At 42.3% G+C, this 14,108-nt stretch overlaps 2 protein-coding genes across 2 annotated transcripts; both read left to right on the forward strand.

The window, feature by feature from the left end:
* Positions 1 to 1,830: 1,830 nt before the first annotated feature.
* On the forward strand, positions 1,831 to 4,908 carry LOC144583416 (vomeronasal type-2 receptor 26-like). The gene has a single exon (XM_078377137.1). It carries the CDS (start codon positions 2,257 to 2,259, stop codon positions 3,337 to 3,339), a length of 1,083 nt encoding a protein of 360 aa, XP_078233263.1. The 5' UTR covers positions 1,831 to 2,256; the 3' UTR covers positions 3,340 to 4,908.
* Positions 4,909 to 6,207: 1,299 nt separating this feature from the next.
* LOC144583420 (vomeronasal type-2 receptor 26-like) lies at positions 6,208 to 13,917 on the forward strand. Its single transcript, XM_078377144.1, has one exon. The coding sequence runs from the start codon at positions 12,830 to 12,832 to the stop codon at positions 13,781 to 13,783; it is 954 nt and encodes a 317-aa protein (XP_078233270.1). The 5' UTR covers positions 6,208 to 12,829; the 3' UTR covers positions 13,784 to 13,917.
* The last annotated feature ends 191 nt before the right edge of the window (positions 13,918 to 14,108 follow it).

Below are 14,108 nucleotides of genomic sequence, written 5' to 3' on the forward strand. Positions count from 1 at the left end.
CATCCTTAGGCCCCACCCCCAGGCCATGTGGTCAGGAGACAAAAAGAAAGCCCAGGGGGAAAAAAACTCAGCAAGGCATCCATGCAAACAGACCTGGCCTTCGCCCTCAGCCCAGCTTCCTAGGGAAAAGGGTCCTGGGTCCTGGGACACGCTCTTTGAAAGCTTGAAGGCTGTTCTCAAGTCAAAAAGTTCTCAGGTCAAATCTGCATTTCCCATAGGAATGCATTGAAAACCATTTGATCTCCTCTTTTCCATCCATAGAAACTAATGGGAAGCTGATATTCCGCCTTCGGCCACTATTTTGTTTCTTTTTTTCTTAGGTCAAGAAAGGTTCAGGGAAGGCAGGGAAAATACAGTCCAGGCAGTACCAGGCATTCCGAAGTCTGTCTCCCAATCCACTCTCTAAACGCTGGGAGGAGTGACGAAGCAGACAGGCACCCTTTTCACTGGCCAACAGTTAGCTGAAAGTTCACATTTTGCACTTTCCCTGCCTCCCACGTGGGTTTTTTTGAGTTCGTAACTCAAATCTAAGTACTTAAGTCAAGTCAATTTTTTCCTATGAGAGCAGTTCTTAAGTCAAAATGTTCTTAACTCGGGCCGTTCTTAAGTCAAGACCCCACTGTACTGCTTATAGTTTCATTCCTGCTTGTTAAGTATTGTTTAACCTTCTCAATTCCCTCTCATAACACTCTCAGCTCAATTCTCTAACCCTCTTCTTCTCTCTTCTCAACCCTAACTGCCATTTCACATTTCCAACTGTCTCTCTAACTCCGCCCCTCCTGCCCTATCCTTGGCTCCTCCCTCTTGAGCTTCTGTGATGGACAGGCAGGAATGACATCACCCGTTGGCATTTCGCTACATACCTTCCCCCTTAGAAAGTTTGTTCCATGGAGTAAAATCTACAGTGGTTTGCTCCATGAACAACGTAGAAACAGTTTAGTAATATTTCACACAACCTATAATAATAACACTACGCCTTTTAAATCACATTAATACTCTTCACTATAATACTTTATCATTGCTTATCATTAATTCATCTAAAGGAAAGTTACATTTGTAATTACATTTTTTATTTATACACAACTGGAAAATATTATTACATTTTACATTGACTTTCAGTAGTATATTTATTCCTTATTCCTATTTATTCTCCCTCCTCCTGGGTTATATAATTTATTTTGTTCAGTTTGGAAATTGTTCTGTACAGATCTGCCCAATATACCATATTTGCTGGCGCACAAGGCGACTGGCCGTATAAGACGACCCCCCCCAACAGGAGGAGGAGGAAAAAGGAAAGGGGCGGGTGGCGGGCGGGCGAGCGCACAGCTGGCTCAGCAATGCGGGGCGGTGGGCAGCCTGGCCGCAGGCTCTAGCTACTCAGGCATGGTAGGCTGTGCTTCCCTCCCAACATCCAGACCGACTGCCTGCCTGCCTGCCTGCCTGCCTGCCCACCTGCCTTCCTCACTGGCCAGCGTGGCCCCGTGTCATTCAGTGCACCCGGTGTACACGATGACCCCCCCCCCCCACTTGGAGGCATGTTTTTTGGGCCCAAAAAGCCATTTTGTACGCCAGCAAATACGATAAGTGCAACTTATTCCCTTTGATGGGTCTTAGCATCAGATCCTCATCTCCAGGGTTGAATGTTCTCTCTCTGGCTTTTCTGTCATACCCTAATTTTTGTTTCTGATTCTGGCCCTGTACATTTTCTGCTGCAATCTCCAGAGATGTCTGCAAAGTGTTAAGTTATCTACGTATTGAATTACTGTTTCAGGATCTTGCTCGCCCAACTTTGTCAGAGTAAATCTAGGGGTCCCCACACCTTCCGCCCAAACAACAGTTCAAAATGGTTGAACCTGGTGCTTTCAAGGGGTACAGATCTATAAGCATACAGTAATTGCTATAATTTGTGTTCCCAATCATTGGGATTCTCTGCAGTGTGTGCCCTAATCATATGCATGAGTGTTCCATTACATTTCACATTTCCAACTGTCTCTCTAACGCTGCCCCTCCTGCCCTATCCTTGGCTCCTCCCTCTTCAGCTTCTGTTGGCATTTTGTTACAATCATTTAAGTTCTTCATGACTTTCCTTCTGATTATCATTAGAATACACCGAAGTCCACCTGTGTGGAGAGCTGCCACCCTGGAGAGAGCATGTCTGTCCAACCGGGGAAGCAGGTGTGCTGCTATGACTGTGTTGCATGCCCCAACAGGAGGATTTCGATCCAGACGGGTAAGTGAAGGAATCCAAAAGCACCTATGGAGAAATACAGGATTTTTTATTGTCTCTCTAGTGGTGTTCCTGCCTCAAAACTAAGAAAAAAGGATGTCCCAAGAATCAACTTTGGGGGAAAAAAGCAGGACTCAGTTGGAGTATTATTTTCTATAATGGATAAAAGTTGTGTGACTCCAGAACTAAGACCAGGTTGTTTTCTTTCAGATGCAAAACAATGCCAGGAATGCCCCGAGGACCAATATCCAAACAAGAATCAAGACAGTTGTATTCCCAAAGCCCTAAGCTACCTCTCTTATGAGGAACCCTTGGGCTCAGTACTGACTGGCTTGGCCCTCTTCCTTTCCACGATCACTGCGGTGGTGATGGGGACTTTCATTCAGTACCGACACACTCCCATGGTCAAAGCCAACAACTGGAGCATCACCTGTGCCCTTCTTTCCTTTCTCCTCCTCTGCTTCCTCTGTTCCTTCTTCTTCATTGGACAGCCCGGAACTCTCACCTGCCTTCTGAGACAAATGGTGTTTGGCATCGTCTTCTGTGTGTCTGTTGCTTGTGTCTTAGCCAAAACCATCACTGTGATTGTTGCCTTCATGGCCACAAAACCTGGACTTGGGATGAGGAGATGGATTGGGAAGTGGCTGGCAGGGTCAGTCATCACGGTGTCTTCTCTTATCCAGGCTGGTATCTGTGCAGTCTGGTTGATTACCTCTCCCCCCTTCCCAGAGTTTGACATGCATTCTGAGACTGACAAAATCTTAGTTCAATGTAACGAAGGTTCAGACCTCATGTTCTATCTTGTCCTGGGCTACATGGGGCTGTTAGCCATCATAAGTTTCACAGTGGCTTTCTTTGCCCGCAAGTTGCCAGATACTTTTAATGAAGCCAAATTAATCACTTTCAGCATGTTGATGTTTTGCAGTGTTTGGGTGTCTTTTCTGCCAACATACCTGAGTACTAAAGGGAAATACATGGTAGCCGTGGAGGTCTTCTCCATCTTGGCTTCCAGTGGTGGCTTGCTAGGTTGTATCTTCCTTCCCAAATGTTATCTTCTTATTCTCAGGCCTGACTTGAACAACAAGAAGCAAATAGTAGGGAAAAAGGTTTGATACAGTTGATAGAGAAATCACATCATCTTTAGTGAATTCCTGTGGGGAAAGTCTACACAATCTAATGAAATAAGCTGTCTTAGAGGCCTTGATAATGGTCCTGGTTTTGCAATTTTTTTTAATATTTTATGTGAGGTAGAAAAAAGGTCTGTTGCGTTTTTGAGATCATACCTACAGAATTAAATTTGTAGTGGGTCGTGTCTTTTTCTTAAATTATATTTGTGGGCATGTTGACTAGTCAAAGTGTATTCAATTGGGTAGTACGTTTTTAGAATTATTTCTCATCAAGGATTATGATAAACCCTCTGGATTGCAAAGTGTGTCTGTTTCCTATGATCAACTAAGTAGTGCCTGTCAACACTCACGGCTCCCTAGAGAATGCGTGAATGTTCGGACAGAGAGTAATCAGTAGATTGTACACCCTAAAATGTGCTGAGAGAGTCCCATAGCTCAGCTAGGCGTGTCAATCCTCCCTTTAACAAGTCTGCCCTAATAAGAACACCCTTGTCCCTTTGAATATTACTGATAGAAAATCATGTGGGCTTTGTAGTCCTTAGACTTCTTAAGCACCACAGGCAGGACTCATTAAGTATGCAAGGTGGAAGCATGTACCATCAGATGACCTAAGACAAGTTTACTGTTCAAGAAACCAATTGATTATTATAATCATTATTTTATTAAAGAAAAAGTAAGTTCCTTAAAGTGAAAATCAAGTTATGCAAAAGCAAGCAAATAAACATTATGCTGATTAATCACAAAACTGTAGTGAAGTAAACAAACCATGAAAAATACACAAGTGTCCAAAAACAGTAAAAGAATTCAAAAAGCCAAGAAAATGAATAACAACAGTTACAATCAGGTAATCCAACAGGAAAAACAAAATAGTCCAATTAGGTAAAAAAAAGTCCAAAGTCCCTCAATATCCTGTAAAAAGAAAAATCCTGTACAAAAGGAAAAATCCTGTAAAAGAAAATATCCCATTCAGGTAATCCATAAATGTCCTAAGAATAATCCACGAGTGTTCAAAGGATAATCCACAAGAGTTCTCAATATAGTCCATGAGGGTGTCATGAGTATTTCCTGAATGTGTGTGAGAGAAATCCATGCATGTCTATGAGATAGTCCATGCGTGTCATAAGAGTAGGCCATAAAAGACCTAAGAGTAGGTCCTGAAAGACTTAAAGGTAGGTCATGAAAGACATTGTCCATAGGCAAAAGTTCCTTTTTCAAGAGTAACTGGCAAATCCTTATCTGCTCCTTCCCACGATGTCATCCAATCCCAGTCCGTCGTTAGCCAAACAATCCTGCTGTACCACCTGACCTTCCTTCTCACGGCTAACTGATGTTCTTTGGGTTTCTGTGGTTTTGCACCGAATCACAACAAAACCTATCTATCTTATCACAGTATTTCTTCTCATGCTCTCAGAAAAGCATTTTCCCAGTGCTCACTAGCAAACACCCTGTCAGCATAGCAAAGATAATGTATGCAGAGAAACAAGATGGAAACTCTCTTGCATTTTTCATTACCACATAAACCATATTCAACACAAGATTTTTAACCACATATCCTATCTCATCACAGTGCCTCCAGGAACTACTTAATTTATTTTTCTTCCCATCTTGAACTATTGTTATCATTGTATAATGCTGTAAAACTGTTATTATATATTAACTGTTTTTATCTTGTCTGCTGTCAGCCACCCAGAGTAGACTATGTCTAGATGGGCGGTATATATGTGCAATACATAATAATATAAATTGATGAACTCATACTATGATATGGGAGGAGAAGTGTCTTCTTCATTTGAGATTACAAAGTCTATAAATGAGCAGCATATTTTATAACATTCAGGACCTTGTGATGGAGTGCAATAAGTCGCCTGCCTGTAAGGGAAAAGATCAGATGCTGATGTAATCAATATGTCTGTACTCTTCAAACAATACCAGCAAAACAAGGGTGGTGGCTCATTGGAATTTTTCATTTGTAATTCCCCCATTTCTAAGAAGATTCAATTGTAAAGCCCTTCAAAGTTGGGACACAACCCTGACAGGTCGGAATGAGAGCCATGAACATGATATCCCCTCATCTTGGTTATTCTTAGTGTGTGATTTTCACTCAAGTCCTGAAGAAAGAAATGTGAACTTATTGATATCACCCGGGACAATGCTCCCATTCTAGTATGTGGTTGTCTCTTTGGCCCTCCAGCTGTTTTAGACTTCTCCTCCCATCATCTTACTCCTGACAAGGTTAGTTAGGTCTTCTTGGAGTTTCCCTCCAAAACGTCTCCATAGCCAAGTGCTGGCAATGACAACATCATCCCTCTACAATGACAATATGGAACACAGACTTCAGTTGGCTCCAGAATTTTCAGGAGTGACAGTGTCAGTCCTTAAGTGTCCTCCCTTGCCCATTGATTTCTTTTTTGTGAGGGGACTAGGATTTCTATATTTTTCAGGACCAATGTGGAAGTATTGAAAGTAGTCCTCTAGAGATCTGGACTGCAAGGAGAACAAACCTATCAGTTCTAAAGGAAATCAACCCTGAATGCTCACTTGAAGGACAGATCCTGAAGCTGAGGCTCCAGTACTTTGGCCATCTCATGAGAAGAAAAGAGTCCTTGGAAAAAACCTTGATGTTAGGAAGGTGTGATGGCAAGAGGAGAAGGGGACGACCGAGGATGAGATGGCTGGACAGTGTCTGCGAAGCAACCAACATGAACCTGACACAACTCCGGGAGGCAGTAGAAGACAGGAGGGCCTGGCGTGCTCTGGTCCATGGGGTCACGAAGAGTCGGACACGACTAAACGACTAAACACAACACAGAGATCTCGCCTAAAATGGCATTAACCTGCTTAGAAGTCAAAGGTGGACCCTCAATCTTCCCTCAGTTAGAAGCACACAAAGGCCACAAAACGCCTAGAGAATTTTTTTAAAAAAATTTAATCAATTAACTTCTTATTTGGATTAGGTAGCCTCAGCTGGGTAACCTTTCAGTTGAGCCCTGGACACCATTTGGCCTGTGCCTTACGGAACAGTCAATTTTAAAAAAAATATTTCCAGGGAGAAGAAGATGAGGTTGCAAGAGGAAACATCAGAGCCTTTTTGTAGAGAGTGATAGATGGAGGTCACCGTCCTTGAGAAAAAGTTAGTAAGGAGGTGCTTCATTCATTACTTTGCTACAATTTGGCAGAATGAGGACAAATTGACTCAAGATATTAGAAACTTTGGAAAAAGTCCAGATCTGTGGACAATTCTGTTTACATTTTTATTCCTTTAGCACAGACCAGGGCTTCAAAAATAACAAATCCAATCAGTCTTGATTACCTTTCCTATGATTATCGGAATTACAGCTTTTAGCATTCCTGTTTCTTGAATCCCTCCGAGAAATGTGGGTCTTTTGTGTCAAAATCAGGAGGAAAAACAGCCCATTTGGATCTGCATCTCTGCACTTAGTGTATAAAGTCTCCTGTCCAAGGAAATGACAACATCTCAGTTTGAGAGAGGAAGTGGACGGCTCTGCCAGTCCATGCTCCTCTGTCTCTTCAGCAAAGAGTGACTGTATTGGTGGTACCTTTGGCTCAGCATGAAGAGGTCTGAAGTGGACCAGTCCCAAAGTTTGCCAACCTTCTGCCTGGCTTTGTTGATGCTCCCGGTGCTTCATTCTTCCAGCTGGAATATGAGCCCTTCCATCTGTGACCGGATGACAAGAGTTCAAACTTCTTTCCATGAAGCTTCAGATGAGATTATTCTTGGGGACTTTGTATCCATTACTCTTGTTGGCTTCACTCTGGAAACCTTTCTCATACACCCTGATTCTACTGCACTAAATGCTGTGTAAGTAGTTCTTTCTCAATGCTTTGTAAATGAAAATTCAGATTGAAACCAATTAAGGTTTCTTATCTTCACAAAATAAAGTATTATTGAAAGTAGGCAGTTGCCTTTTCATGCTCTCAACATGGAGGAGACTATAGATTCATATGTATATGTCCATTGACCTCCATGACAGCTTCGTTTTTTAAAACGTTTTAACCTTTTTGGCAGGTGGACCATTGAATATCAGATTTTTCATTTGGTTTTATGCATTTCCTCTTGACAGGTTTTCCACTCCTGCTTTTATATTTCTGAGATCATAAACAGTATGTGGTTCACTTCTATGAAATATATTTTTGGCATAGGTCTCCTGTTAGTTAACACTTACTCTCCCCATCTGGGTTATTTTGATGGAGGGTTGCAGGCTCTACTTCAAGAGAATCCAGTGTTTTTCCTTGTGCTGTATCAAGAAAGCAAGGACTTGACAGGGTGCACCGGAAGGGGAGACAGGCAGACTGCTGGGTGGGAAGCAGGTTTGAGAGGCATTGGTAGTGGTGGCCATATCCAAATTGCTCTGAGGACCAAATTAAGTGCCCAATTAATCATATCATAATTGATTCTGAAAAAAAATGATAATGATTAATTTTGTGGTATTTCATTGCAGTGTGATTCCGAAGAACTACCAGCACATCCTGGCCTTTGCTTTTGCCATCCGCCAGATCAACCAGAATGCTCAGCTGTTACCCAATATCACATTGGGTTACAAGATTTATGACAATTGTTTTAATCCCTGGCGAGCCTGCAGGAACACCCTGGATCTTCTCTTCATGAGGGAAGGGCATCCCCCCAATTACAACTGTGGCAAGAAGGAGAAAGTGGTGGCTGCCATTGGTGGGCTCACTTCCGAAAACTCCATGCAGATGGCCAACATTTTCAGTATCTACAATATACCACAGGTATGTCCATAGGTTTAAATAAATGTAACTTCATTGAGGGCTCTTACTTGCATCCCTCTTAAACTGGGCCCCATCTCTTGGCTCACATTGACTCCCACATGTAGAATTTATAATATCAAGTGAATGTACAAGAAAGTATTCCTCTGGAGATTAAGAATCAAACATTTTGCTCCCTGACTTTCATCCTTAGTATACATTTAGAATGAGTTTATTTTGGGGACAAAGGCGAGTATTTTCCATTTTTTAATGTATAAGATGTGATGCTTTTTCTCTTAGCTCAGCTATGGCTCCTTCAGTCTTATATTAAGAGACAAAAGTCAGTTCCCTTCCTTCTACCGGATGGTGCCCAGCGAAAATGTTCAGTATGATGGAATTGTTCAGCTGTTCAAGTCATTTGGATGGAACTGGATTGGTGTCATTGTTTCCAAGGATGACAGTGGGGAAACCTTCCTTCGAACCTTGAGACCAAGGCTTGAGCAGAGTCAGATCTGCATTGCTTGGACAGAGGAAATCCCAATCGTGACCGAGTTTTCACCAAAAGAAATGATTGGGATATTCCTGGGGCCAATCTATTGGACTCTTTCTCTGAGTGAAATCAATGTTATTCTTGTGTATGGGGACAGGCAGTCTCTGGAGGGGCTACGATTAGTTTTAGATATCTTTGAATTTCACAAAATGCAGCCTCAAAGGAGGGTGTGGGTGACCACGGCTCAGTGGGATTTCACAGCTTTACCTACTGGGATAAAACTGGCCACAAATTCTTTCCATGGAACTTTGTCCTTCAAACTCCACACAAACGTGGTGCCAGGATTTGAAAACTTTCTGGAGAATATGAACCCATATCAGGATCAGATTTACTTCATCCATCAGTTTTGGTATACTGCATTTCTCTGTTCATTCCCACTTTATAACCTAAGTGGTCCAAATTGGAAGACTTGTAGTGGGGGGGAGAAGCTGAGGAGCCTTCCTGGAAGTGTGTTTGAAATGGGCATGTCTGGCCAGAGCTACAGTACCTACAATGCTGTTTATGCTGTAGCTCATGCGCTCCATGCAGCCTTTTCATCAAGAGCTACGCAGAAGCGGAAGGGGCCTGGAGAGAAATGGAGCCTCCAGCACATTCAGCCATGGCAGGTAATCAGAAGCACAAAATAAAGGAAAATCAAAATACAACATGAAATAAGATAAATAATTATCTAATTTCTATCTGAAGTCGCCAAAACAAATGAACATGAAACTGCAACATGTGTTGCATGAAACATGAGTGCTTCTTTGCTCCCACTCCTGTTTCATCCAATCTATATGTTGCTAAAATGAGCAGCGAGCTAATGAGATAGAGTGATGGATAGAGTGTGATGGATAGAGGAGACTTGGATGGCAATTCTCACGATGAAAAGTCTGACGGTAGGAGTGGTCCTGGTACAACCACTGATCAAATTTCTTATCTAATTATAATAGCATGGTGAGTTGTACGGAACACAGGATCTCACAAAAAAAATGTGATAAATTTTTGAAGAATTACTTTTTGATTTTTTAGAAGTTTTTGGTGCCAACATGTAAGAGAGTTATTAGTTTTAATGACTGAAATTTCATTTAGTATCATTACAGGAACTAATGCTGGTTAATGTTAGACTCTTATTGAAAGAGGGGATGTTGTTTAATAATATTCCATACAGTTATTCAACCTTTGAAAATGAAGTTTTCATAGCTGATGAGTTGCAGATGCTTTTAGCAGCCCTGTCATGTGGTGTTTTGTTAAAAAAAAAAGAAAAAGAAAAATAGGGATTCCAGTAAGCCAGAAAGATGTTGATATTGTTATTTGCCATTTAAAATATTTATCAATTTTTGCCCATGCAGATGTTATTATTTTACAACTCACTTTCATTTATTGGATAGAATTTAAAGTACTAACATTTAATTTGCCATCATTCTTTTCAAGTCCTAGTTGATGGTAGATTTATATGTGTATGTTACTGGCTTTCAGCTGCAATTTTTTTAAAATATTAGATTTCAAGTCATAATTTCTTCCAGAAAACCCCCTCTCTGTGCTTTAGCATCACAGAATGATGCAAAATTAGTGACACCTACAGGCCTCTTTTGGTCATTACTGGTCATTTGCAGATCATGAAATGCAAATGTTCAAGAGATTTGGATGGATAGCAAAAGTGGCAACAAAAAAACAAGGTTGGCATACACTCGGTAGTATAGTGTTCTGCCATGAGGGAGCTCTGTACTTCCCTAGTTCCTGGATTATCCAGTTAAAAGAGCAGAGTTCAGGAAGCAAGGCAGGATACATGCTCTCCTTCAGCATCCTAGTGACTTCCTGTTTCTTGACAGAGAAATACAAGAATAGACAAATATGTCGCCTGATTCAGTGTAGGGAACAAATTCTATGGGTTCGGTGAGATGTCCTGGTTATGCAGAGGAATACCAATTCCCCTTGACATCTTCCATCTCATTATGGAAGGAACATTTCTGAATGCTTGGCATATGAGGAGCAGGATCTCATTTCCTGCTCTCTGCCTGGAATTGTACATTTCTGCAATCTAGCTTCACTCCTTTTTGAGGAATATCCAGTTCAACAACAGTGCTGGGGAAGAAATCATCTTTGATGAGAATGGGCAACTGGCTGCAGGATATGATATCATGAATTTTGTCACATTTCCCAACGAATCTTCCAGTGAAATCCAAGTTGGAAGGATGGATCCTTGGGCTTCTTTAGGCAAAAGGTTCACCATTGATAGAAGCGCCGTTGTGTGGAATCACAAGTTTAATCAGGTGGGGATGATTATTCTTAATTTTATCATAATGTGTTACCACCACTATTTCCTAGAGTTAATGGAGCCATTTTTTTTAAAGGTGGGGGATTCATTGCCATTAAAAACTGCCATATTTCCATCATCACCCTGGTTTTGCTCAGGAGTGCATTCCATCAATGGGGCATCCCCAAGAAGATTATCTACCCTATAGCTCCTTCCTCATTTCTTAAGTCAAGGACACCTGGAGGAGGGCTGCTGGGTTTAGTCATGGAGTCCATGTAAGTTTTAGATAGACAGGGAGCGTGGTAGTAGTAGATAATCAGATTTGGGCTGAGAAAGCCTTTCTACTTGGTTTGAGAAGCTTACTGCAGATGGCTTATTTTGAAATCTATTTCCTTAAACAACAATTTTATATCATCAATGCCTGAGGTAAAGTTCTGGAGAAAATCTGAAAAGCTCAGCATATTTGCAACTTATTAGTGATCCAATAAAAATATTGGTCAATTGAGAACTTTGAGACAAAACACGTTTGGTATATTTCATATCATTAAGTGTTCGATTAAGGGCTGGGGTACCTACTAGACTGGGAAAATGGTAATGAAAGAGGTGAAGTGGAGAGAGACAACTTCTTGTTACAACACGGTGCTAGTTGGGATTGGTGTCCGTTGGGGTTTAGGCTTCCAAGGCATGGTGGACAGAAAAAGAAGCCTGTTTGCTATTGTTTGTGGGCATAGCATTTGGGTCTGAAAGTGAAAGGAGATCTTTCATCATAAAGATGTCCATTCTAAACACACTTCCTTGTGTTGGCAAACAGAAGCCTCCCAGCTCCATTTGTGTCGAGAGCTGCCACCCAGGACAGAGCATGTTCATCCAGGAGGGTAAAGAGGTGTGCTGCTATGATTGTGTGAAGTGTCCCAAGGGGAGGATTTCTATCCACATAGGTATGTGAAGGATTTCCAAGTTTACTAGAGGAATATTCCAAAGTTCAGATTTTAGGCTTCAAGAAATGTCTTTCCCTTTTCTCTTAAAATAAAAGTATGCATGGATTTTGTAGAACCAATGATATTCGGACATAGGGCAGTGAATTGTAGGGCCTAAGGAAACATCTGCCACCATGTTCCTCCACTTTCCTTGCAGAACTTTGGCCTCAACCCCCCCCCCTTGTCGGCTCTTCAGCTGTTTTACCAGCGTGCGCTGCTCCTTCCCTCCCTGTTGCATGATCTTCCCTTCCGGCAGGAGTAAGGGCTTCCCTTCTCCGCCTCCTCCAGCAGCTGCCCACTCACAGGCTGTGCTGCAGGAATCCCTGCTCTGCCTCCTTGTCTGAGAAAGCAGCTACTGAAGGAGGTGGAGAAGTCCATGCACCAGCCAGAAGGGAAGCTCAAATGATGGGGAGGGAAGGTGCAGTGCACACCAGCAGGTGAGTAGGAGGAGCCAGCCAGGAGGGTGGGGAAAGTGAATGTGCAGAGCCTGTGGTTAGATTATTAGATAAATTCTAAGCTTGAGTACATGTAATTGAGAATGGGTTTGTACCACCCACCCTGCAGCATAACCGCCTCCCTGTCTGAGATCTGCTGTGAATGTGGTGCATCATTTGCCTCGGCTTATTGTGCTGGGGGACTTCAACATCCATGCCGAGTCCAGTTTGTCAGGAACAGCCAGGACTTCTTGATTACTATGATTACCTTGAGACTTTCCAAAGTGGTATCTGGCCTCAAGTATATTGCCAGGCACAGTTTTGACCTAGTTTTTCTGTACCAGATGATGTGAGTTTTAAAGGAATTCTCAGTAGTTCTATTGTGAAGGACAAATCACTTATTGGAACTCTGAGCCTCTAATTGCCAGCACCGGGATCATCACATACTCCCCCATATTCCTCAACCAGAATTTCATGTGCCTAGTCCTCTTGTCGAAGGTTGTAATTTGTTTGGTGCCATTTTATCAATTGATAAAACCTGAATTTGGAAAATATGTGGTTTCTAGAAATATCAAGACTTTGTTCTTCTTTTTCAGATGCAGACTTGTGTGAACCATGTCCTGAAGAATGGTATCCAAACAAGAATCAAGACAGTTGCATTCCCAAAGCCCTAAGCTACCTCTCTTATGAGGAACCCTTGGGCTCAGTACTGACTAGCTTGGCCCTCTTCCTTTCTATCACCACCGTAGTGGTGATGAGGACTTTCATTCAGTACCGCCACACTCCCATGGTCAAAGCCAACAACTGGAGCATCACCTGTGCCCTCCTTTCCTCTCTCCTCCTCTGCTTCCTCTGTTCCTTCTTCTTCATTGGACAGCCTGGAACTCTCACCTGCCTTCTGAGACAAATGGTGTTTGGCATCGTCTTCTGTGTATCTGTTGCTTGTGTCTTAGCCAAAACCCTCACTGTGATTGTGGCCTTCATGGCTACAAGGCCTGGACTTGGGATGAGGAGATGGGTTGGGAAGCGGTTGGCATGGTCAGTCATCATGGTGTCTTCTCTTATTCAGGCTGGCATCTGTGTGGTCTGGTTGATTACCTCTCCCCCCTTCCCAGAGTTTGACATGCATTCTGACACTGACAAAATCTTAGTTCAATGTAACGAAGGTTCAGACCTCATGTTCTATCTTGTCCTGGGCTACATGGGGCTGTTAGCCATCATAAGTTTCACAGTGGCTTTCTTTGCCCGCAAGTTGCCAGATACTTTTAATGAAGCCAAATTAATCACTTTCAGCATGTTGATGTTTTGCAGTGTTTGGGTGTCTTTTCTGCCAGCCTACCTGAGTACTAAAGGGAAATACATGGTAGCCGTGGAGGTCTTCTCCATCTTGGCTTCCAGTGGTGGCTTGCTGGGTTGTATCTTTCTTCCCAAATGTTATGTTGTTATTCTCAGGCCTGACCTGAACAACAAAAAGCAAATAGTAGGGGAAAAGATGAGATACAGGTGAGAGAGAAATCACATCATCTTCAATGACTTCTTCTTTGGAAAATCTCAAGAAATATGATATACCCTCTGAATTGCAAAGTGTGTCAGTTTACTATGATCATTGCCCCCCAATCCTAGAATAAAGTCATGAGATAAATAACATGCGTTAAAAATGGGCCACACTTTATTGATTGAAAGTTCAAATTAGCTATCGTTTGGCAAATGGGAGCCTGCTGTACTGCGGAAACAGGTAAATCTCAGATGCATACAAATACCCCTTAATCAACAGATGGGTGAGTCGGTCCCAGGTTCTCACAATCTTGAAGAAAGCAGGAACCTGGCCAGCC

The sequence above is a fragment of the Pogona vitticeps genome, chromosome 6, assembly GCF_051106095.1.
Source record: "Pogona vitticeps strain Pit_001003342236 chromosome 6, PviZW2.1, whole genome shotgun sequence".
In the NCBI taxonomy this organism is placed as follows: Eukaryota; Metazoa; Chordata; class Lepidosauria; order Squamata; family Agamidae; genus Pogona; species Pogona vitticeps.

What these genes read in the sequence shown, in the direction of transcription:
- LOC144583420 (XM_078377144.1), top strand. Translation starts at nt 12,830, where the DNA reads ATGTGGTTTCTAGAAATATCAAGACTTTGTTCTTCTTTTTCAGATGCA.
- LOC144583416 (XM_078377137.1), top strand. Translation starts at nt 2,257, where the DNA reads ATGGAGAAATACAGGATTTTTTATTGTCTCTCTAGTGGTGTTCCTGCC.